The sequence below is a fragment of the Diplotaxodon limnothrissa genome, linkage group LG7, assembly GCF_057381915.1.
Source record: "Diplotaxodon limnothrissa isolate DT_005_m linkage group LG7, D_limnothrissa_male_GT1.1, whole genome shotgun sequence".
NCBI lineage: Eukaryota > Metazoa > Chordata > Actinopteri > Cichliformes > Cichlidae > Diplotaxodon > Diplotaxodon limnothrissa.
The window spans coordinates 64,903,443-64,928,675 of NC_140602.1; the positions used below are offsets into that span (position 1 = coordinate 64,903,443).

Here is a 25,233-nt window from a genome sequence, read left to right on the forward strand (position 1 = left end):
TGACCACAGAGACTGCTCAACTACTTGTCCAGCACGTGTTCTCCCATTTCTGTTGATACAGTATCAGATAGAGGCCTTCAATTAATCTCCTAAGTAGGGAAGACTTGTTGTGGGGCATTTAGACCTAGTGTTATTAGCTTGTCTTCAGGGTTCCATCTCCAATCAAGCAGCCAAACTAAGAGACCAAATCAGGAGTTAGAAGTTGGATTACGTTGTCTTGTTTCTTCAAATCCTACCTCCTGTATTAACTATCTAACTTGGATTAAATATGCTTTTAACACTTCCACCTCTGCAGTTACTGGAAGCTCTCCTATCAAGACCTCTTTAGGGTAACAACCCCCTTTGTTTCCTGCCCAAAACTCATGGTCCCTTTGAGCCAAGAAATTGTTTTCCTTTTAGAGATGTGGGCTGGGTTACCTTCGCTTCAGTGATCACACCTGTTGCCCGTTCCTGTTCCTGCAGAGGAGTACCCGAGTCTGTTATTCCAACCTTTCATTAGATGTTAGATGTTTCTTGTTTCTGGAATAAATATCTGTAAACTGCCACAATCTGATTGTGACAAATTCTCTGTGTACTATATGCACTGCAGTGTTATTTATGATTACAATCAAATTTTCAAGATTTTTCTTTTCTTTTTCATCTTTTCAGTTTGAATAGTAAAAGAAATGAAAACTACAAGGACCAAAAAGTAAGCATCAGAGCATTTGACTCCCTTAAACACTGGAAATCCTGTTACATGAGAGCCAGTCAGAAGTACAATATATCTGCCTGGATGAACATGGTGGAAATAAATAAATCACTGACTAGGCTGAACTTCAGCTGCATAAATAAATACACCCTGGCAGAATCAGGTTAGGCAAAAGGATCCTTCATAACGTCCAGTCGAGTAAGACTAGTGTAAGACTTTAATCTGTAAAGAAGCAAACTAAATCCATTGCAACTTATAAAGGAAAAGTTGCTCTGTCACATGGGTTCCAGCAGAGATGCATCCATAGATCTGAACATTTCTTCCTCTGGCACACTGTGCATAAAATGCATGCTTACTCTAGTCAATCTAAGATTAACAGACTGATTTGCCCATTCCTAACTTTTTTTGCTCTCTCTTTGCTTCTTCAGCCTAATGACTTGTGAGTTAATTGTCCAATTACCTCTGAGATGTTAGTACTAGAAAGTCCATATTACCTTTTATAGCCACTACGTTACAGCTTTGGCGATTTAGCTTTTTACCCTCTTTAACCCTTTAAGACCTACCATAGAACCAAGCCCGCCAGAGCTTATATTATATTTTTACATGCTGTGGAGCCATTTTTGGGAGCATTTCAAGTTGCTATACATCATTACAACCATTACAGCCTAAATTTTAATAATATGTATGCATTAAGTGCATAGTAATTACATAAATTGCAAAAAAGTGCAATAAACTACAAAAAAATTGAAAATCGTTTTTTTTTTTAACATATATTTCTAGTTAGAGAAATTTAAGAGGCTTATCCCTCAAAACTGTAAATACAGAAAAGTTGCACAAAATAGTTTCCTACCACAGGAAATTTATTTTGAGTGTCTTCATAGTTTTATTTTTGAAAAACACCAATTTTTATACACTGCAGGAAAAACGAAAATAAATATTATAGTGCAAAAACAGCATATATATCAAAATAAAATATTTCCAGCAGTGCAATATGAGTCCTAAGCATCCCAGAATCAACACAGAAAGTCATAAAGTCAAACATAACTTTTAAAAACACCAGTATAGGCTCATGAGGCCCTGACGGTAATAAAAACTACATTTCCGCAAAAATTGCGTCACTTCCAGTTTCGGGCAGGTCATGGCGGACATGCGATAGTTCGCGCTGACATCTATTCCAACGTAGGAAGTGTTATGAACAGCTGATCGGATCGGCAAGGCGTGTTTCTGGAATATTATGTTTTTGTTGCTGCAAGCGCTTTTTATGCAGTTTTTGCAAAGCTTTATGTGGAAGGAAACTGTGACCGAGGACAAGCTGATGGCATAAGATGTAAGTACAACTCCTCCAGTTTCATATGCAAAAAAAATTATTGCGCTAGCTCACATGGTTGCAGAGCTACCGGGATTTTAAAGTAGTTGCACAAAACGGAGCGTGCCCGCTCCGATCGGTTTTAAAGGGTTAACAGGATATTTTAGAGGGTAAAAACGTCTGCTGAGAATAGAGGACTTGGAATGCCAATATCCTATCTGCTCCTCTGAGGAAAGACTGCTATTATATATATATATATATATATATATATATATATATATATATATATATATATATATATATATATATATATATATATATATATATATACACACTGAATAGGATATTATTTGTTTCCTATGACCTTCATTGGTGTCTGAACAGGACAAGCAAGCCTAGATTTCACCTGCATGGAAAGGGTTTGAACATTAAACCAGGTGAGGATGTCCAAGACTGTTTTATAGAATAGATACATACCTTTCAGGTCAATCACATACACTCTCAGCGTTTTTAGCAAGTACACGTTTTGAGTGCATGCATGAACATGAAGTAGAATTTACCAGTAGTTGTTTGCTTTGTATAACAAGCTACTGAACAGTTTGGGGGGCATTTCATACTCTTATTGTCTCAATATAAATACATTGTACATGTACGTATAAAGCATATACCTTTACAGCAAGACTTAAGAAACGTAGAAATCTTATAATGAATCAGGAAAAATGCCATTATTATGGATAAAGGACCTTGTCGGGAAATGGAAAGCTCCTTTACTGAATTAACAACACACACACACACTCACACTTTGAATGTACATGCTGACCCCATTCATCATTGTCCTAATTACAGGCCAAGCAGATTGCAGTCAATAGTATTGACTGGCCCTGCAGACGCTGCAGGTTACAGTGGCTCTGAGCTCTTTATTGTCCTTGCTGTCCCCAAAAATCTTTCGCTAAGAAGAAAGAGGACAGAGACGTCTATCTGGCAAAAAGTCATCTGCTGGAAAGCAAATAATTCAAGGAAGCTGCATAGCTCAAGGGAGAAAATGCAGATAACATATAGAAAGGGCTTGTCAAGGTTTTGAGTCCCCAACCCAGAATTTTGAGTTTTCTTGGGCTTTAAATTTTTTTTTACTTTTTGGTTTTGTTCTTAGTTATTTATTGTTTATATCAGATTTTCTTCTTCTTTCGGAACTCGAGTCTTAGCTCTTTGTTCCAGTTTATGTTTCCATTAGTATAGTTTAGCTGGACAACATGAATTTTCAAAATCTTATTACATTTAAATGTAAAGGTAATAGTGGGGTGGCTGTAGCTCAGGAGGTAGAGCAGGTCACCTACTGACCAGTTCAATCCCTGGTTAGGAAGCACTCAAAGTTTAGAAGAAAGTGAATGTGGCATGTTGTATAGAGCGCTTTGAGTACTTTGAGAGAGTAGAAAAGCGCTCTATAAAAATAATGTAAGGTAAAGACCCAACAATAATATAGAGAAAACCAACAATCATAAGAGCATGTGGCAACAGTGGGAAGAAAAAACTTCCTTTTAACAGGAAGAAACCTACGGCAGAACTAGGCTCAGGGAGGGGCGGGGCCATCTGAGTTCAAGGTGAGGGTGGGATCCAGAAATAAATAATAACTTATGATTAAATGCAGAGTGGTCTGTAAACACATAGAAAGTGAAAAGAGATGAGTAAAGACAAAACTCCCAAAATAACTGAAGCAGTTCAGTCAGTAAGCTTTTAGTTTTAGGACAATGTTATGCAGAACTTCCTTTTCACCCATTTGGTAATCCACTGATGAAAACGAAAAGTATGCGTCTTGATATATAATCTGGCCATTTTAACCTTTTCCTAATTCATCATCGCTAAAATCCCCGTATGTATAATATCTTTTTTTTAATATGACTGAAGTCCTTTGCAGTGCTACTGAAAAATAGAGGACAAAGTGAAGCTGCATTCCTTCCTGTGCCAGCAAAGCATTCCAGAGTAGGATTTCAAAAGCTGCTCCAGTAATTAATCACATTAACAGCAACAACAACAACATAACAAGTGTTATAACTCTGACACAAATTCACAAAACATCTTTCTATTACTTGCTTGGGGCTATAAAAACTCTAGAAATATGTTAATTTTAATTAAAAATCAACATGCTAGAGTAACAGGTTCAAGATCTTGAGAATTTGCTTTTATGCCTAACCTTATATACATAACCATAACTTATAGACATCATGGCTCTGATGTCTATAAGCATGCAACTCAGAAACATGTATGCATTAGAGTCCAGTGCATATGGCCTGCAATGGCTAGGGGTTCATTCACTGCCAAGAGCCATGATTAATGCACAGACACTGTGAGAAGACCAACACGGGGTCCCAATCTGTAACCTCAAGGGAGGTAACCTAGTTCTGCTGGGGATAGTGAAAGAGGTAATAGAAACTTTATATTTTTCTTTAGACCTCCCTCATAGACCTAAAATCCTGAGACGCTCACATGGCTGTGCAGACACAAATCTGAGTAATCAAACTGATTCTCTGTAAAAATAAGAGAGAACAATCATTATCTATGTATTTTGTGCATGCATATAAAAACATGGGATTGTTTTAACAGATTTCTGGGCTTTGACTGCTTTCTGGAAACAGAGAAGCACAGTTACACGTGTAACCTCGTTTATGGACGCCTAATCTGAAGGCTAAGAGAGACTCAAGTTACAGTTTGGATTAACGTTACTTGCTGTACAAGCCGTCAACGTCATATTTTTTAATTTTTTACAAAATTGACATGAATGCAGCAAAATAAAAATAAAAGACCTGCCGAGCAACTTTACAAAAATCCTTTTTAATCCTGTGAAATTTAACCAGCTAAAAGTCAGATTGGGTCATATTAAGATATATGGAGAAAATACTTTGAAAACATTTACAAAATGTTCAGCATGCAACTCAGCATGATCTCGCTCTCTTCCTGTTCTTGTCACATTAAAAAAATAGAAAATGCGGTTTCCACTGTAAATTGATAGAATAGTGTATAACTATGATTTCCTAGTGATAAGCAAGAGTGAGATAGTTTTACCCTCTCTGTTTACCCACTGTGTGACAGTGGCTCTCAGAGAGTTGAGTCAGTGGACACAATATAAACTATGTGATGGAGGCCTTTGTGTTTAAATGTATCCATTTACCAGTTGATTTCATTCATTTTCTAGAGGCTGACATGTCCGTTGTTTTACGTGTGTTGAGTGTGATCTTTTTCATAGTACCAGGGCTCTTTCTGGTCTATTCTTGACTTGATGTGACACAGGTTAAAAATATACTTCAGTGATAACCAAACTCAACCTAATAACGACCACATACAGCTTCACCAATCCAAACTATCCATCTGCCAAAGTTGGTGTTCTTGTTCAAAAAACCCATTCACCAATTCAAAAAATAGAAAGTGACTTCTAATTCAGCCTTGCAGCTTGAAGTACAGGTGATTCAGTCAAATAGAACCTGTATTAATGGCACTGTTTCATTATAACTAAAGTTCACGTATGATTGAGTTTGACATCTTGAACTATACTGTATATCCTCTTGCTTAAAACGAAAATAAAGGTAAAGGTAAACTATGCAGAGTTGGAGATGTCTGTCAGTGTCCATTTTTATCTATGGTGTTAAGGTGGATGGTTAAAAAGGCATTATATCTAGAAAGTGGACGCCTTATGACTTGGACATACAAGACAGGACAGCTATACATCACATATTGAAAGTCTCAGAGGAGGGCCTGACCCAATTAGACTGACCTTATTTAGTTGGCAATGCTGTTGAGTCTGCGCAGTGTGGAAACAATATTTGTGAACCAACGAGATTAGTATGTGTGTGTTTATGAGGTGGGAGTGTTGTCCCACTGCGTCTTCACATCACTGTAGTTAACGAGGCACAAACAGGTCAGAACTGGTTTAACGCTGGCCCAGCTAACGATCATTTTCTCTCTTTGAACTTAATTAGTTGATGAGGAGCAGCTGCGTTGGCCTTGTAAGTTTCAAAGCCTCAAAATTAGGCTGAGTGGTGGTCACAATCCTGACACTTTGGCACACATGTTCATATGCACTGTATTTGTCAGATGCTTTTCTAAAGACGTGCAAACGTATGGGCCTCTTTTATAAACAGAATCACAGATAAAAGCAGGAACACAAGTCTAATACCATCTTCAGCTATGTAAACACTCTTAATTAATCATTTGCATGTAAAATGCTGCTTGCAACAGTTATTAGACAAGGGAACTGTCACGGTCCTGGGTCTCCTGACCCAGCGTTTTTAGTTCTTTGTGATTTTTGTATTATTGTACTTGTGTGTGATTTATTCTATGGCTTCTAGTTTTGATCCCTTGCCCTTCATGTCTCTCTGTGTCCCCTCTGTTCTGTGTAATTGTGTCTTTGCATGTTTGAGTTTCTTGTTTTCTGTCACTCTGCATTGTGCATTATGTTCTCATGGTTGGTTTTTTGTTACTCTCTCTAGTCTAGTCTCTTGTGTTCCCAGCTGAGTATTTCCCTGTGTATTTTGGTTCTTAGACCTCTGCCTTATGGTTTATGTCTCTGTGTGATACTTCCTGTTTTACTTTGATGGTCCGTGTCTCATGTGAATGCGTCCTGCTTTGCTTGTCTCGTCAGTCCTGATTTCTCCCAGCTGTGTCTCATTCCCCTCGTTACTTCCCAGTGTATTTAAACCCTGTGTTTCTCTGAGTCAGTGTCGCGTCGTCCCTCATGCTGTGTGTGGATCTCCCTGTGTCTCCCTGTGAGTTCTTAGTTTATGGTTTCCCAGTTTAGTCTAGTTTTGTATGTTTGTTCTACCAGCAAATAAAGCTGTGATTTGAGTTCACCTCCCCGAGTCTGTGAGTCCTGCATTTTGGGTCCAACTCCTGCCTGCCGCACAGCGATTCATGACAGTACGACGCGACCAGACATGGACCCAGCAGGCTCCTCCCGGGAAAGCGATTTGGCCCGCATCTTCAGCCTGTGGGAGCGAGTTTCCCATGCCTCGGACATTAAAGCCATGTCCATTGGGATAAACGCCATCGAGGCAATTCTCAAGGGGAATCCCCATCTTCGCGAGCTCTCAGGATTTTCGGGCCTACTGTCCAATCTGCAGAAAGCCAAGGAGACAGTACAAGCTCGCGAGCTCGTCATACCGCAACAGCGACCGCCACAATCGGGAAACGTTTCCACGCCGCTGCCACTGGACTCCTCTCCATCCACCCTCCACTCTGACTGTCACTCACCCGCTGCTTTTCTCGCAGCAATGTGGTCGGAGGATGAGGAGCCGGCCGTGATCTCTCCGTCGTTGCCAGTTTCCTCCATCACCGCACCTCCGGCTTCCCGAAGAAAACGGCATTCACGCCGCCGACACCCACCGCCACAGCCAGACCCCGAGACGTCTGAGTTGCCAGCTGTGGTGAGTGGAAGGGACAATCAAGAGTTTCCTGACTTTGGGACTGTTTATTCCGGGGCTGTGTTTTTTCACTTAGCTGCCCAGCCAGAAGCGCTAGCTCCATCTCCTGTGTCCCCGCTAGCACAGCCATTAACTCCACCACACGCTCCATTTTCACCTCTACCATCGCTTCAGTCATCAGTTCGGTCTGCCACTCAGTCGCCCTTAGTTCCGTCATCCACACTACCACCTGTTTCCCTTCCACCACCACCATCACTACACCCAGCCATTCGGGCTGCTACTCAGTCAGACATTCAACCCATAGCCCTGCCGTTAATATGCTCTATAGCTGAGCCACTAGCCGCCCGACCCGCAGCCACTTCAGCCACTCCTCCACCCGTCACACCTCCACTACAACCATCACTGCAATCCCCAGTGCAGTCTCCAGTGTCCCCAGTGCAGCCTCCTGCAGCCCTGCTTTCCCCAGTGCAGTCTCCAGTGTCCCCAGTGCAGTCTCCAGTGTCCCCAGTGCAGTCTCCAGTGTCCCCAGTGCAGTCTCCAGTGTCCCCAGTGCAGCATCCCTTAGCACAGTCATCCACTCAATCACCAGCTCCACTTTCCCCTCAACTATCACTACCACCTCTAGCTCAGTCTCCTGTGCACTCACCTCTGGTTCATTCTCCTGTGAAGTCATCAACTCCCCTGCCTACTCCGCTCTCACCACCTCCGTTACAACAGACATCAGTTCAGTCCACTGTGCCAGTGCAGACGCCCTCAGTTCAGTCTCCCGTGCAGTTATCTACTTCACCACCATCAGTAGCTCAGCTCCCACTCTCACCCGTGTCGCCAGTAGCTCAGCTCCCACTCTCACCCGTGTCGCCAGTAGCTCAGCTCCCACTCTCACCCGTGTCTCCAGTAGCTCAGCTCCCACTCTCACCCGTGTCTCCAGTAGCTCAGTTAGCTGCCCAGCAGCCTCTCTCTGCTCAGTCTCCTATGTCGCCAGTTTTGCTCATTCACTCCATGCAGAGAGGTAACTTGATTTCTACTCAGGGTACTTTTCATGGTTTAGCCGCCGTTGGCACAGTTGGCCACTCCAGGGCTTCCCCAGAGGCTAGGTCTCAGTCCCCAGCTGATTCTGGACCCCTGAAGTTTAAGCAGCCCCCTAAGAACTGCACCATGTTCGCATTGCCTGGGCAGAGTCAGTGCTCAGTGCAGCGCCAGTTGTCCTCATGTCCGCCAGAGGACTTCATGCCTGTTGGCTTTGTTTTAGCCTCCGCTGGAGGGTCCGAGGGGCCCGTCCAGCCTCCTGTCTCCGCTGGAGGGTCCGAGGGGCCCGTCCAGCCTCCTGTCTCCGCTGGAGGGTCCGAGGGGCCCGTTCAGCCTCCTGTCTCCGCTGGAGGGTCCGAGGGGCCCGTTCAGCCTCCTGTCTCCGCTGGAGGGTCCGAGGAGCCTGTCCAGCCGCCACCTGCGACCGCCTCGTCGTCGCCTGGTCCGGCTGCATCTGCCTGTGCTTCTGCTACGCCTGGGCCAGCCTCTGCCTGTGCTTCTGCTACGCCTGGGCCAGCCTCTGCCTGTGCTTCTGCTACGCCTGGGCCGGCCTCTGCCTGTGCTTCTGCTACGCCTGGTCCGGTCTCAGCCTCTGCAGCTCCGCCTGGTCCAGCCGCAGCCTCTGCGGCTCCGCCTGGTCCGGCCTCAGCCTCTGCGTCCTCGTCTGGCCCGGCCTCAGTCTTCGTCCTCGTCTGGCCCGGCCTCAGTCTTCGTCCTCGTCTGGCCCGGCCTCAGAGTCTTCGTCCTCGTCTGGCCCAGCTTCGTCTTTGGCTTCTGTTTCGCTTGCTGCAGCCCCGTCGTCACCTGGTCCGGCCCCGTCGTCGCCTGGTCCTGCCTCGACTGGTCCTGTGCCCACCGGGCCATGGCCAGCACGCCTAACACTGGAGAGCCGCCGCTGCCTTCCGCGCGGTCGGCCTCCTGAACTGCTCCGTTGTCTCCTTCGCCGCCGCCGTTGCCTTGCGCACGGCCGGCCTCCTGAACTGTTTCCACGTCGCCGCCGTTGCCTTGCGCACGGCCGGCCCCCTGAACTGCTCTGTGTTTGGGTTGTTTTCTTGGGCTCCGGTGTTTGCTGTGCTCTTCTTTTGTTTTCTGTTCCGAGCCCTCCGTCCTGGGCCCCCGCCGCCCGCCCTGGGTTGTTTTCTGTTTGGTTTTGTTTTTCTGTGTTTGGGCTGTCTGGAGCCAGCCCTTGAGGGGGGGGTACTGTCACGGTCCTGGGTCTCCTGACCCAGCGTTTTTAGTTCTTTGTGATTTTTGTATTATTGTACTTGTGTGTGATTTATTCTATGGCTTCTAGTTTTGATCCCTTGCCCTTCATGTCTCTCTGTGTCCCCTCTGTTCTGTGTAATTGTGTGTCTTTGCATGTTTGAGTTTCTTGTTTTCTGTCACTCTGCATTGTGCATTATGTTCTCATGGTTGGTTTTTTGTTACTCTCTCTAGTCTAGTCTCTTGTGTTCCCAGCTGAGTATTTCCCTGTGTATTTTGGTTCTTAGACCTCTGCCTTATGGTTTATGTCTCTGTATTTCTTAGTTGCTGTCTCCACTGTGTCAAGTTCGCGTCTCTGTGTGATACTTCCTGTTTTACTTTGATGGTCCGTGTCTCATGTGAATGCGTCCTGCTTTGCTTGTCTCGTCAGTCCTGATTTCTCCCAGCTGTGCCCTCCTTCTGTGTCTCATTCCCCTCGTTACTTCCCAGTGTATTTAAACCCTGTGTTTCTCTGAGTCAGTGTCGCGTCATCCCTCATGCTGTGTGTGGATCTCCCTGTGTCTCCCTGTGAGTTCTTAGTTTATGGTTTCCCAGTTTAGTCTAGTTTTGTATGTTTGTTCTACCAGCAAATAAAGCTGTGTTTTGAGTTCACCTCCCCGAGTCTGTGAGTCCTGCATTTTGGGTCCAACTCCTGCCTGCCGCACAGCGATTCATGACAGGAACAGAAACAACAAAGAAAAATCACAATTGCACTGAATGCTCAATTGATACAGGAGTTGCATAATAGGACAAAAGGACATGTTCTGTTTGGTGGACACTTTGGTTCTGGAATTGCAATCAGGGCAAAATCTACTAAACTGAAAAATGTAACTCACACTATCATGTCTTTGGTTTCAGAGCAAAGGGCTGCGGCAAGAGGTAAGGGAAAAAGTAAATGGTTTGACTACAAATGCATCAGCAAGGTACCTCAACAACTAATATCAAGGCACTTCATTACAGAAATGTTACAGTAAACAGTTTACGAATAGTTAATAAGAGGGGTTTAAAGCATTTCTGCACAAGCATCACTTTTCACACCCAGAAGCTACAGCCATCGTTTACCTGCCTGAGTGCATCTATTCAACTTGGCGCACAACAACCTCTACACTCGTATGGTAACAGTGAGGCGTTGCTAACTGAGCTAAATGCAAACATCATCATGCAAGCAAGCTTACAATGACAACTGATTATGTTTTGCAGGTGTATAGCATCACCGCCATGTTGGTTGCGTGTTTTATTGTGCTAAACACAAACTATTTCTGTACGACTAATGGATATGTCATTACTTTTGCAGTACAAAGACAAAGCACAGAAAACATCGACTGCATCCATAATCAAGAGCCTTGGCCTATTTTTTATTCTGTAAATTGTTTACAGGCTCAAAACGAAATTAATTATTCCGCCCTTGTCCTTGACTCACTTGTCTACCTGACTTCAGCATCTCTTTGTTCAAATGGCCTAATTACAGCAGCGTGACTAAGACTAATATGAAGATAAAGTCTGATACCAGCTTTAAATAAAACACGGAATTTCTCATTTGGAGTTTTTACTCTGCTAAATCTATTTGCATATCTCACCAGCCTAAAAATCAGATTATACACTAGTTTGTTTTGAGTATGTTTTGAGGAATAAATGCTATGATTTCTGTTCAATGATTAGTGTAAGGCTTAACTTCTAAACTTCCGTACACAATGAAGCAATGCTTCACTTACAAATGACTAAATATGCAGAACGGTCTTTTAATCCTAGTCCGCCCATTACGATTCCATAAACAGATTACATTTGCTCATAATCAGTGTGATCTGACACTATTTGCCCATAAACAACAACAAAAATGTCTATCCCATACTGTAACTCTTGTTCAACAAGGAGGGAAGATATAACAAATTCCCTGATAGGAGGATCTAACTTCCTAACTGAGTTACTCTGTGTACCAATGCTGTAGATTTATTCCAGTGAATAATGTAATATAGACAGTGTCACTGTATCTCTGTCAAACCGACCCTAATCTTATGTGTAGATCTGGGTCACTACCCCCAAGTGTTCCCTACTGGTTTCATTAAACATTAACTGTGTCTAAGTATATTTTTATGTCTTTGCCTCTTGAAACCACAGATGAGTTCCACTTGGAGGGGAAATGAGATACAAGTCCGCTGACTTATCTCCTTCCCTCTGCTGTTATAACAGGGTTTTACAGGAGTTCTTGCTCTTTTTGATTGTTTGAGCAGATTTGTTACAGACTGAAAAAAAGGCAAGGGATTTTGGGAGCTACAGATAGTGTCGGTCTCGCCATCAAGTCTCATGGTACTGACAATAAATAATAAAACGTTTAGTAAATGTAATAAATGTGGCCTTAATATGACGAAGAGAGAGTAAAATGGACAGTCAAAGAATGTAAAGAAGCTAGTTCTCACCGAGGTTACATATTGTATGTTCCGGCACAGTTTTGTCTCCCGGGGAAAGTCGGAAAGATCCAAGAAGTTGTCCACCACCACTTGGCCAATCAAATCATGGCGAGAGAACCTGTCAAAGTCGTAAATACTGAAGTGTAGCTTACGATTCGACAGATCTGCGTACGCCACAGGAAAGAGGAACACTTCATCAAAAACCGGGTTGAGTGTCTTCCGGTGCACCTTGGTCTGGTGCTTGGTTTTGCGGTCGGGCAGCAGGTAGATTTTGACGTAAGGATCAGAGGTCCCTGAGAAATCCTTGGCAGGAAGGTCCTGGGCCTTGTGGATCTTCACGATCAGCTGCTCCAGGTCAAAGTCAAACTTAAGGATAAAGTGAAGGCGCCCACAGTTAGAGGTTCTATGGCCATCTTCTGCATCTATTGAGCGCTGCTTGTAAAGTTCTGGTTTGATCCGACCCAAACCAGACAAAGACTCCTGGCGCTGGAACTGAGCAGGGTTGAAGTCGGGATTGGATAAGTTCATTTGACGACGGAAGGAGTTGTGCCTGTAACAAAGTGGTGTAATTGGAAGGTATATAAGGCAATTCAAATTATTCAGCAAATATATTCTTAAATCTTTGCATCTACTGTGTTCTCTAGCAGCTGAGGCCTGTACTACAAAGTAGGATTTTGGGTTTAACAGGCTAACTTAAGGTCTAACCCTGCGTTTTCAGTGTTACAAGATTGGTACAAATTTTCCTTGATAGCTTATACTGCACATGTAAAATGTTCTGGAGGGAGTTATTTTTGAGAAATGAGAGCAAAATATAAAAAACTAAATATTGTCACCGTTCCTTAAAGATTCCAAAGATATAGTTTCACTGACAGTAATAGGTCCTGTAGTTCTGACAAACTATATACAGTCTGTTGTTCCCAGATACGCATCAATAAATATTAAAAACACCTTTATTTCTATGCTAAGGATGTCGTAGTGTAATCACAGCTGATGTGAAGCTTCACCTGGCATTAGTTGAATGAATGATGTCACGTTGGAAGTTAACATTTGGTATGAAAGAACCAACAGGGTAAGTGAAAAAGTTAAGAAAGTTAAGAAAAAGATATCCTGGATATCCCGAACTTGCTTTGTAGCACACATCCCTGATGTATACTGTCACTTTCCTAATTAAGAATCTCTGAACTCTGTCTGTCATCTGTATTTAACCTGTCAGCAACACTAAATACTGGACAACAGTTTTAAGAACTACTTACCGTACAGAAGAGGTAGGTTCAGTAATCTGTCTCTGAACCCTGTCCCTGGCCAGAGTGTGAGCATGGTTTTTCTCCACCTTAGTTTGCGTCTCCAGTGGGATGTCAGGTGATGTGTGGCTTATCTTCAAGGCCGACTCCGGGACAGGCACACCCGAAGGGGGCCCCGAAGGCTCCTTCACACAGCCATCTTCACTGTATTCCCTTTCCTCCCCGTCCACCTGCACAGCACACATCAGTGTCTGCATTACTGCATGCTATTAAAAAAATATAATGTGGGAATGCTTAGTTGGACTGTTAAATTAATTTCTTGGCTGTATTTTTAAACAGAAGTGCCTTAAACCTGAAATGCTTCCACCTCTTTAAATACTTGAGTCATTATCCTTTTTCTTATTTTAAGATAAAAAAAAATTTAAAAGACATGTACTTTTTTGAAACATGATGTGTTTCTGTTGTAGACTTATTCCTGTAGCGCGACTGCCACTAATCACGGTTAAAATGTTATAATATGAAGCTCTAAAGACTGCCCTTCTTGGAAAATAAGTAAAAAAAATAAGTGCATGGCAACAATCAAATAAAGAGATTGATATCTGCAAGGTTGTTAGCTTAGCATTAGAACTAGATGAAATGAAAAATAGGTCAAGGACAGTCCAGTAAGTCTTTCCTAAGTTTCTGGGATCTTATCATCGATGTAAAGTTGGCAGACAACCACCAAAAAAGAAGCAAATCTTTTGACTGTAGCTTTGATTGATTAAGCAAACAATTGTTTTAGCTTCCCTTTGCGCTAACATAGCTCAGACGACAAACACTCAGGATGAAATTTGTACACAATTTGAAAGTAGTGGTGGCAGTGTACTCGCACCAGTACAATGCCAAGTAGAAAACCCCAGTCAAATAGAAAATACACATTATAAAAAGGGCTTCCTGTTTGTGTGTATAATTATACATAGTTCAAATAGCACAACTGCTTGAAACAGATGCAAAACTATGTTACTAAGTTCTCTCTTTAAGGCCATTAATAGAGAACAGGACATTTTGGATCACTCTGGGTGATTAGATCTTTAGTCATGTAAAAGTTGAGTAGAGCTGGAATTATTTTAAGTGAAAAAACTCTACAGACCAAGAAGAATGATAAGGTTACACTGCCCAGTCCCAACAGCTTCACCAAGCCCAACAAAACATTCAAAAGAGCAGACTCTCAGAGACACTGCTTCTTGTACCTGTGCATGACACGTGTGCTTCTTCGTTAGCACCAATGTTAACAGGTTAGTCTCATGTGAGTTGTTTGTTTTGTAGAGATTGGATGTGACACATTTGTCAGCAAAAGTAGACCACAAACCACTTTTCATAGTCATATCTATATCATGGCAATAGCATTACATAATTCATGCTTTTCATTACATTTTTAATATCTAGAATATATAAGAAGATAGCTGTAGCCCTGAACCGTTTTATACATTACCTTGGGTATCTGCATTCTCACGCAAAAATTCCAACATAGTATAGTTAGTTATATAGTTATAGAGAAAGTTGGATGGGTTTATAAAGGGTTTTCAACTTTTCCAGCTTATCTGTCTATTGCCAATGTGCAAAAAGTACAGCAGTTGCACTGATCCCAGAACCTGGGTATTTCCATTCCATGCCACATGTGAGCTGGTGTCACACAGTGGAAATTTGTGTATATCTTGTATATGGGTTTTATTCTGATTTTTAGTGTTTATTTATGAGTGTCGTTTTATTTGCATGGTTTTATTCTGTTTCTATTGCTTTTAGTGTTTTATGTGACATGGTTTTTATCCACTGTGGACTGACTGCACATGGGCATATGTGAGTAACGCTTTCCCCACTGTCATATGCTGGGTGCAGCTGTGCTGGGAAAGGGTTGCCATAGCTATAAGCCAGGGTCTCTTCCGGGACAAGTTTTCTGGCCCCTATTTGTGTATTTGCAGGGTGCTGACGCGAGGGGATCCATGGTGGCATCGCGTGGAGGATTCCGGTGTGAAATGGAAGCTGGGCTGGGATGTGGTGGGCCCAGTGAGTGGACAAGAGAGGGGATAGGAGGCTCCTCCTCGTCGGCCTAAGACAGGGCTGGCATGGATCCAACTCATGCAAGGGAATCTCTGGCCTGCTGGTGGACCCATAATGCATCCAGGGTTGTGGGACATTACATCAGGGGATTTTAGTAAATGTAGAGAATTGTATTTTTACTAGCTTTAGCATTGGGTTTTAGCTGGGGGGGCTTTATCTGTCAATAATATTTCTATCGTGTGTGTTTTTAAGGGTGGTTTTTATTGGTGTTTTCTGGACTAGTAATAAACTGTTTCTGATCAGACCTGCTTCATCTCTGTGCCCTTGGTATCTGACTCGCTTGCTCCCCCTTGTATTTTAAAGAATCTTTCTTTTTAGCACGACATTCTGGCGCGACCGCTTTAGTGTCCCCGTTTGTTACACTGGCACAACTGTGACTATAATTGTCAAAGGTAAACTCAATGTAGAAAGACATGGCTGGCAGTAGCAGAGCTGCAGAAGCGACACTGATGGTATAGATGACACCTGCTTGCAATCAGCAGCATTTCAGTTCAGGTTATCATCGTGTACCAATTAGCTGAGCAGCTCTAAATATTGCAGTATGAGGTTGTAGTATGACCTTTAAAATGGATTTTAATTCTAATTTGGCAGTGGCTATCTAACAACATCATTACAGTTTGACAACATAAGTACAATATCAAGTATTAAACTGTGTTGTATAAGAGTTTTATATAAATTATATTCTATAAAGGCCGTATTATTTTAGGAGTAATCTTGCAGTGCAAGTAGACTGATTACATACAAAAAAGCGGCAATAAGACAAAGTGAAATACAATTTTCACTGGAGATTTTTGGAGTATCTGGTTGTCGAAGATGCAGACCATATCACTGTAACAACCGGGTTGGATTTTGGCCGAATATGACGTTGGTTGCATGTGATATCCTCTTGTGACCCCTGGTTTCCTATCTGCATCTGTACTGTGAAATTCAATACTGGCAAATTCAAAGAAAAGTATTCTTTAAAAAAATGATTTTTACTGCTCCTTTCTGTTTACATGATATTCCCATTAAAACTAAATGTTGCTCATACAAGTAATTAACCCTGCTCTTCCTCCTTACCTCTGTGAGGACAGGTTGTTGGTCTCCTCCCAAGAAGTGTGCCCCCTTGAGGACATCTGGGAGGAAACGACCACTTAGTGGCACCCAGCACAGCTTCCATGAGACAAAGAGGGAGACGCTGAAGAGAGCCAGACCACAGGTGGTCACCAGCAGAGACAACAGGCTCACCGATACATCTAGAGATGAAAGAGAAAAAGGAGGCGGAGATGCTCAGCGAACGGTGAACGCAGCTTTGCCTGTGAAAAATGCTGGCACAGATAAACCAAGCTCCCTACGGAGGACAGACTGTGTTTATTAAGAATGCAAAGTTAAAGAAGAAAATATAACATTTTCTCATAGTAGGCTAAAGTTTAAGAAAAAAATATGTTTAATGAACTATCCAAAAATCCCAGCAATTAGACAGAGATACATTACCATGTTGATAAGGTGCTAAAAGGCCACATCAAAATATTCTAAACAATCTTGAAAGGGAAAAAATTATCAGGGAGAGATGACCCATTTAAATTATTACCTAATTCTAATAAATAATTATTATTAATTATAATTCTTTTTCAACAGTCATATAATCTTTCCTCTTATTAGGATGTTTTAAAAACTGAATAGATAGAAGAAAATGTGGAAAGATGTCACTCATTCTTTTTTTAAAAAATCCAAATGCACAAATCTAACAACTGACACTTTCAGTGCAACACACATAATTATAGGTGCGCAATGGATGGATATTTTGCAGGTGAACAAACCAATGTATAAATAATTGCAAATAACCTACAGTCAGGAAAACATGTGCAGGAATGTGTTGTGGCCAGACACTGCCTGGTCTGTTGAATGCACAGAAACATAAGAGGGCTTTTAATTTGAAATGGACACCGAACTGTTGAATTAGTGTTAACAGCATAATGCTGAAAAACGAGAGTTTGTCTAGTGGAGGATACATACACTGCATACACTAATCACATACTAATAATAACAAAAGCTTGCTTCAAATAAAGCCCAGCTGCCTTTGAAGCTGTAGTAAATAAAAGATGCTTTAAGAAAATACAGCTTACATAAAGTAGCGGGAGTGCCACTGAGAGCCAACGGAAGCTGCAGAAAATGTATACAGGCAAACAACTGTATACATAAGTATAAGCACAAGTGTATTATCGTATCTTATATCACATTACATGACTTGTACACATCTATGCTAACTGGTCACTTCATTAGGCACACCTAGTTAGTACCAAGTTCCCTGGTGAAACTGGCTAGTTGAGCTTTGTGACATGGTACACTGTAGTCATGAAGGAATTTACATGGTTAGCTGAATAAACAGGCAGGCTGTGGCACTGAAGTCATGCTCAGTTCGTACTAAGGGGCTCAAATTGTGCTGGGAAAATATCTGACAAACTGACCGGACTTCTGCATGAGTGAGGGGCTCTGAATATGACCCAGAAACCAAAGCACAGAAGGTTGTACAGGGTCCAAACAGCCATAACCAGGAGCATGCTTATTCAACATTTACATGTTTACGCATCTTAGAATTCAGACCGAATGTCAATGAGGAGGTTTAATGTGAAACACCTGGATTTTGGTGGGTTCCATTGTGCAAACAGAAATTGTCAAATTAGGTATTGTTTTACATTTTTATCGTTAAATTAACAATTAAATTAACAATTGTTAAATTAACAATTAGGGCATTAAATAAACAATGACGCAAATGCTTCAGTTCTTAAAGCAAACTTGAAAGGGTCTCTGGTTGTGACAAACCCACAGAGAATGATTATCCAAACTGTGGTTCCGCACTGCAATGCATTTTAATGTCTCTCACTCATTGTTTTAGGGTTATTGGCCACAAGTTTATTTCTTTGTCTCACAGTCCTCATCAGTGCTGTTTCCAGCCATTAAAAATTGTAATATCCCTGTGTATCCCTCTATTTACAGGGCATCTGTTCTGTATTTCCATCCGTATGGACCACATAAAATATGCAATATTTATTTCCAGACTGCAGTAGTGATTGATGGACGTTTGAGACAACTGGATAAAATGTTGTCGTCCATTAGCTAAGGAGAGAGTTTGCCTCTTATCTGCTAGGTAATAGCACCCTGTAGCTTCAGAGAGATAATGTTTGTTGATACCTCTTTCTTGTGAAGCAGCCTTTTCAAACTCATCTAAAAGCTTGGCTAAGAATGTCTGCTGAGATAAGATGCTTTAAAGAGGAAAACTTAGAGACACGACTGAGCGCTCTGGATCTTCCTTTTTTTCTTTTTTTTTCTTCCTGCAAGTCATTTTGAATCAAACTCGCACAAAAACAAAGGTCTGAAATTTTGAGGCTCCTTGCTCAGTACAATGCCCTGCAGCCTTGATTATGCTTGAACAATAGCAGTGATAAACTCAGCATTCACAATGTCTGCAGTAGTTGTGTACCAGTGGCATGCCATCACATGAGCAAGAATCTGTTCTACATTTTTAACAGCTGCCGAAAGCCATGTTTATATTACATTTCATCTGTGGTCGTGAACCCATTCTTCTTTAACAGTGTTTATTATTTGTCGTTCCTGCTAAGCAGAGCTAAGAGCTTCTCTTAACAGTACAGCAGAGAATGCTTAAACCAGGGTTAGATCAGCTAATTTATGGATGCCATTAGAGTTTAGTACTTGATGTTTTTCTTTGCATTGTACTGTGCAACTTATTTCAACTTCTACTTTTACTTTATACAGAATCACTGAGGAAAGCAGCCTTGCAGAATGATTTATGTAGAAATATTTGAAATCAATTTAGCAGAAACGGGTTCTAAGCACACAGATGAAAACAGCATCCTGAAGTTTTGAAAAACATTTAGATGAGTTTTTTCACACTGTGAAAGTGATTTGCACACAACACCCCATATTTTCTAAGTAATACATATAATTAGTCTTTTATTATAAATATTTATAAATAAAGCTTTTATTTCACGCTTATTGGCTACTGGATGCAAATATCTAACCATCCTCATCACCAGCAACTCTGTGCATTTAGACATGTAGACGTGTTCAAACCAAGCATTGGGTGATTTAAGTGATTTTGAACGCCGACATTGTTGTTGGTGCTGGTCTGAGTATTTGAGAAGCAACTGATCTACTAGATTTTCCCGCACAACCACCTCTAGAATTTACAGAGAATGATCTGGAAAAGAGAAACTATCCAGTGAGCAGCAGTTCTCAAGAAAAAAATGGAACAGTAACTCAACAAAACACTCATTACAAATAAGGTATGCAGAATTCTCTGAATTCACATCATGTTAAACCATGAAGAAGATGGGCTACAACAGCAGATGATCACACCCGGTGACATTCCTGTGAAGCACAGCAAACAGACTCAACAAAAATTAAACAATAGAAGATCTGATAAGTCTCACTTTCTGCTTACACATTTGGATTGTAAGGTCAACATTTGGCATAAACATGGTGATGGTGGTGTAGGAAATGTTTTCTTGGCAATGCTTTAGGCCCCTTAGTACCAACTGAGTATTGCTTAAACACCTACCTGAGTATTGTTGCTGAACATGTCTATCCCTGCTTTGCATGATTGCTTCCAGCATGACAGGATGCCATGTTACAAAGCTTAAATCATCCCAAACAAATTTCTTGAACATGGCAATGGTAAATGGACGGATACTTAGGCAGCAGCTTTCTACTCAACTTGAGCGCTAAAAGAGCTTTTACTAGAAGTCTCAGTCACCCAATCACACACGCATTCATACAGTGCTTTTATCTAAACCACAGCCACCTCAGTCAGTTCAAATGGCCTCCACAGTCACCAGGTCTCAGTTCTAAAGATAAAGGGGAGTCCGACCCAGTACTAACAAGATGTAAACTGGCTTGTTATTGTAAATGAGTATTTTGATACCTAATCAAAAAACAGTTATGTACTGTAATCACTTAGGAATAAAAGCAGTATCATGACAAATGGAAAATCACTTTCATAAAGTCCATATGTACCTATGTTATTCAAAGTGCCCAGTGGGGTGCTGGTTTAGCTTAGTGGGTGAGCAAGTGACCACCTGCCCAGAATTCCCCATGTCTGACCTGTGACCCTTTGCTGTGTCTTCCCCTCTGTCTGTCTTCACTGTCACTATCCAGTAAAGGCAAAAATGCCCCCCAAAAATATAGATTAAAAAAAGAATGTGCACACTGGTTAATTATGCTACACAACTAATGATTTACCTTGGAGATGCTACCTTCATCGAGTCAGGTTATAGGACATTAAGTGGCGCAAGATACAGAGATTTCAGTTCTGAATGGTTTCCTTAGCAACAACTATAATTGGCTTCTTCAACAAAGCCAGTGAATGTGAACATGGTCACCATGTGCTCAGGATCAACTTTGTGCCAGTTTCAATCAGGTTGTTGCTGTTGTTTACCTTCACTACGGCTATAACACATCACTGTAGCATCACGTAGGGATAGGTTGCATCCAACATGTCGATTGCAGACATTAGTACACTCATTACCCGCTGCGTTAATATTGCTGACCTTTATACCTAGTGCCACATTAGATCAATACGATATCACTGTGCAAGATGCATGATGCAAATACACTTTCACTCATGGAGGTTTTCAGCTTGCAGAACGCAAACACTGAAGGAATAAGCTGCTGTGACAGTGAAGACCATTTTAAAGAGAATTTATCTTTTTTTTTACTTTCCAGACTCCCTGCAGTTTTAATCAAGGCTGAAATTTGAATGCAAATAAGTAGGAAATAAGAAGAATCCTGTTGATGAGTTTAATATAAGCACATATTTAATTTCTTTACTGCTTTCATCTAAGCAATCTTAAGATTTACCACTTATTTTTGCCCCTATGTTTTGTTTTATTATCCATGTGTCATATTACTTTATCCCCCTGAATCTGAACAAACAGAACAGCTTTATACACTCAAGAATTCTGCTACTTCCATCATGATCCCAGTGACCCAGTTCCTCCGACAGCCATGAATTAACACTGTCTTCATCATGTTTGATAGATGACGTGATGATGTGCTGTAGATCACAAACCTTTCCTTCTCCCTACTGTCTTTTATCATATGATTCTGGTAGTTTCAGTAACGATGAGCAGTTCTTTCTCCAGAACTGGACATGCATTTAAAAAAGTTTTCTTAAAGCCTAATTTGACCTTTTTCTTACCAAAACCTAGTCACAGTTTACATTTTGTGGGTAAATCCTCTGTATTTACAATCACAAAGGCGCCTCTGAGTTTTGAATTTTGACTCTCCAAGTGAGTGCTTTTAATTTTTTTTCTAAGCCTGTCACTGGTAGTAAAAGTAGATGAGTTAAAATACCTAGGGTCAGCCATCGAAGGCAACAGGCAGTGCACAAGAGAGGTGAAGAAGAGAGTGAAGGCTGGACAGAGTGGGTGGAGACGACTGTCAGGTGTGATTTGTGACAGACGGATGGCAGCAAGACTGAAAAAGGTTTGCAAGGTAGTGAAACCTGCTATGATGTATTGCTTGGAGATGATACAGACATTAAGGAAGAGCTGAACATGGTATTGATGATGATGAAAAAGATTTTCATTGTGAGTTCCCAGGATGGACAAGACTAGAGGTGAGTGCATCAGAGGAACAGGTCCAGTTGATCAGTTTGGAGATAAAGTTATAAATGCAAGGCAGAGCCAGCTCCCACTACTTTTAAGATTAGCCTTAAAACTTTGCTTTATAGTATATAGTTAGGACTGGATCAGGTGACCCTGAATCTTTCCTTAGTTATGCTGCAAAAGGACTAGTCTGCTGGGGACCTCCCATTATGTAGGCGAGAAGGAAAGGGGCAGCCCACCTGCCCCCCAAGCATGGTTCTGTTTAAAGGGAATTATTCTTCCCACTGTTGCTAAGCTTGTTCAGAGGCCGACATGTGATTGTTGGGGCTTTAATTTACAATATAAAAGCACCTTCAGGCGACTGATACACTATATAAATACAGTTGAACTGGGCGACCCACCGTGGCATCACATAATGGTGCCGAAAGAAGGAAAAGGAGCAAAACCTGTTACTAAAATAGTTAATTATTTAGTTAAAAAATGTGGATTTAGATACTTTAAAAGTTTCTGCTCTTTATGTAAAAGGCTTTTTTTTTTTTTTTTTTTTAGCCTCCTCCATATGATTCGAGACATCTTTGAACTGCACGTTCCCATGAGCACCTATCAAATGAACGCCCAGCTTAAACATTAAATTCAACACTCAAATTATAATGGAAAAACTTACTTTTGAACCTATGAAAATAGAGGGACAACGTAAAAAAAATCCCCACTTAATGCCATGCAATATTAACAAATTAATGGTGTGACAAGGCACTTTAATCCCATTTTATTTGCTTCACTTGAAATTCAGTGTGGTGGTGTACAACAGTAAAGACATGCCATGTCACAATAAGACGGGTAAAACATAAAGCTTTCTGAATGTGTCGACAAAGCTCTGCATTACACGGACGTTAGAAGTAGAGCAGAGTCAGCACTATGATTTGTGAAATGAGGCAGGTAGAACACAGTCCTCCTGTGCGCAGCTCTGCACTTTGCAAGCAGCTGGGATGAACTGAAAGCAGAAAAAAATGATCTACAATATGTGTCCCCGACACAGTGCCTGGCTTATGCTCTCAGCTGGCACAAATACAAAGCGTGCAGCTTGTTCTGCTGTGCTCTGGCTTTGATGTGCCAAATAGGTGATGCATTTGCTTCGATATTTCACACCCAAAATCCTGCTTTTAAAAAAACTGAAACACAATGCAGCTCAGAATATCTTTATTTTGTACTCAGATCAACCGTGTTAGATTTCGAGGCTCACCGTGTTCCTTCCAAACCCACTTCTGCTCAATATTTGAATTTTTTTTAAATACTGAAAACACTGTTGTTCTTTGATCTAGTGGTTTCATCCAGTTACATTTGTTACAGCCCTTTCTAAAGCCACAGGGTGTCTCAGCTTGTCAGCTTCTCGTGCAGGGTGCAATCAACACACCAAGGCATCAGCTCTATACAGCTGGTGGCAGTTAATTAGATTCAGGAGCTCCACTAATCAGTAAGCTCACTCCTCACTAAAGGAAGTTGACAATTATAATTAAAAAAAGGTCAGAGAGGTTCTGATTAATATAATTGTCTGAGTTGTGGTTTCTAGGGGTTTTTTTTTTATGTGACTATACATAAAGGAATTACAGGTACACCTAAAAAGTTTCTAATAGCTGCTGGGATTTAAGGGGTGGCGTATATCAGTGCAATCAGTGCAGAAGTGGATGTTAAAGCAGTACAACATGCTTCCTGTCAGCCCACCGCTTCTCTTTGTAGCCTAATTCATACCTAGGCTAATATATTTATTCCTCCTGTCAGAATTAGACTTCATAAGTCATTATCTGGACAACATTGTGTTCATTTTCCCTTGGAAAAAGTTACAATGAAGGATGACTCCAGCCACTGTGTTGCTTGACTAATAAAGTAGCTAGACAGGATTGATCTTCCATTTTTGCTTCTAATATTTTTTAAAGACTTTATTTTATTTTATTAGATAGTGACAGCTGAACAACCAGAAGGTAAGATAGTGATGGATGACATGCAGTAAATGGCCTGCGGTGGAAGACAGAATTAAACCCAGGCTTCTGCTGTGAGAACAGAGGCTCTGCTACATGGAGCACACTCTAACAGGTACTCTGTAGCACACCCTGACTTTTACTTTATCTCATATGTTATTTTTTCTTTGTTTTTTAATTCTGAAAAAATGCACGCTTGAATATGCCTAATTCAGTATCACTGCATAAGTGGTAGAAAATTGATAGGTTAATGGATTTTGCAAAAAATGACTGCATGATTTTGAAGACAAGAAGGAAAAACATGAAGGATTTCAGAGTATATTTATATACTATATATGCACTTTATATAGTATATAAATATACTATATAAGTGCCTCTAGACACTAGATACATAAAGTTGACATTACAGTATAAAACATGGATGCAGTTAAATTGAAGCCACTATAAAAGTGCCTAAAAGCCTGCATGGAGATAGCTGTGGTTTAAAAAGAAAATACCACTGCTCCTATAGAAGACTGAGATCTCTATAAACACTTTTAATGCCAAGTCTTTGGGCCCAGTCGCTCTTTTTAGGTCAAATTGAACAAAAAATTGAATCTATTTTGCAACTATTGAGCATTTCATGTTTCAAAAAAGAGAACTACCTGTGCTATGAAACTGCACTCTTGACCACTAACACTTTAGGGCAGACAAGTGAGCGTGCAGTTTCACTGTCAGTTCATTCAACCATCCTGAAATCTCGACTTTTGGAACTAACATGGTGACAACAGAAACGCTCATCTTGAGGCTTCAAAACAATATTTTAGAATGTGTCTATGTCCACCTGTCTATGCTCTGTATACCTGTCTATGATGTCTATGTTGCCTCAGCCATTTAGTTAAAAATGAATAAGAAAAGAAATGCATGGTGTTTTAGACCTTTGTTTGAATGCAAGGTTTCAAAGAATTCCAGGCTGTGAGGCCATTAATATTCTACAGTAAATTCATTCACATGAAGTAAAAGCAGAGGTGCTACATGCTGAAAATCAGATATTCATAGAAAAAAAGTATTTCAAGTGGAAATAGAAGCAGCTCTGATAGTCAGCAGAGATGAGATTGGATCCACTGTCATCCCCAATAATGCATTACTGCCATGGTAAGAGGAACAGTGATGATGGAAATGAAAGAATTAGGGCTCATGCTTAATACAAATGGCTAAATATGATAATTATTATGCACCTGGCAACAGCTTAACACCCATAGT

General features: G+C 41.1%; 1 protein-coding gene across 1 annotated transcript in view; it reads right to left on the minus strand.

The window, feature by feature from the left end:
* Positions 1-25,233, minus strand: part of syt9b (synaptotagmin IXb) — a 69,581-nt gene that overhangs the window by 18,566 nt on the left and 25,782 nt on the right. The window contains exons 2-4 of the mRNA XM_085358707.1: positions 16,473-16,648; positions 13,329-13,546; positions 12,085-12,625 (exon numbers count right to left, since the gene is read on the minus strand). Of these exons, the coding sequence (XP_085214833.1) occupies positions 12,085-12,625; positions 13,329-13,546; positions 16,473-16,648 (935 nt within the window). The remainder of the gene's footprint in view (positions 1-12,084; positions 12,626-13,328; positions 13,547-16,472; positions 16,649-25,233) is intronic.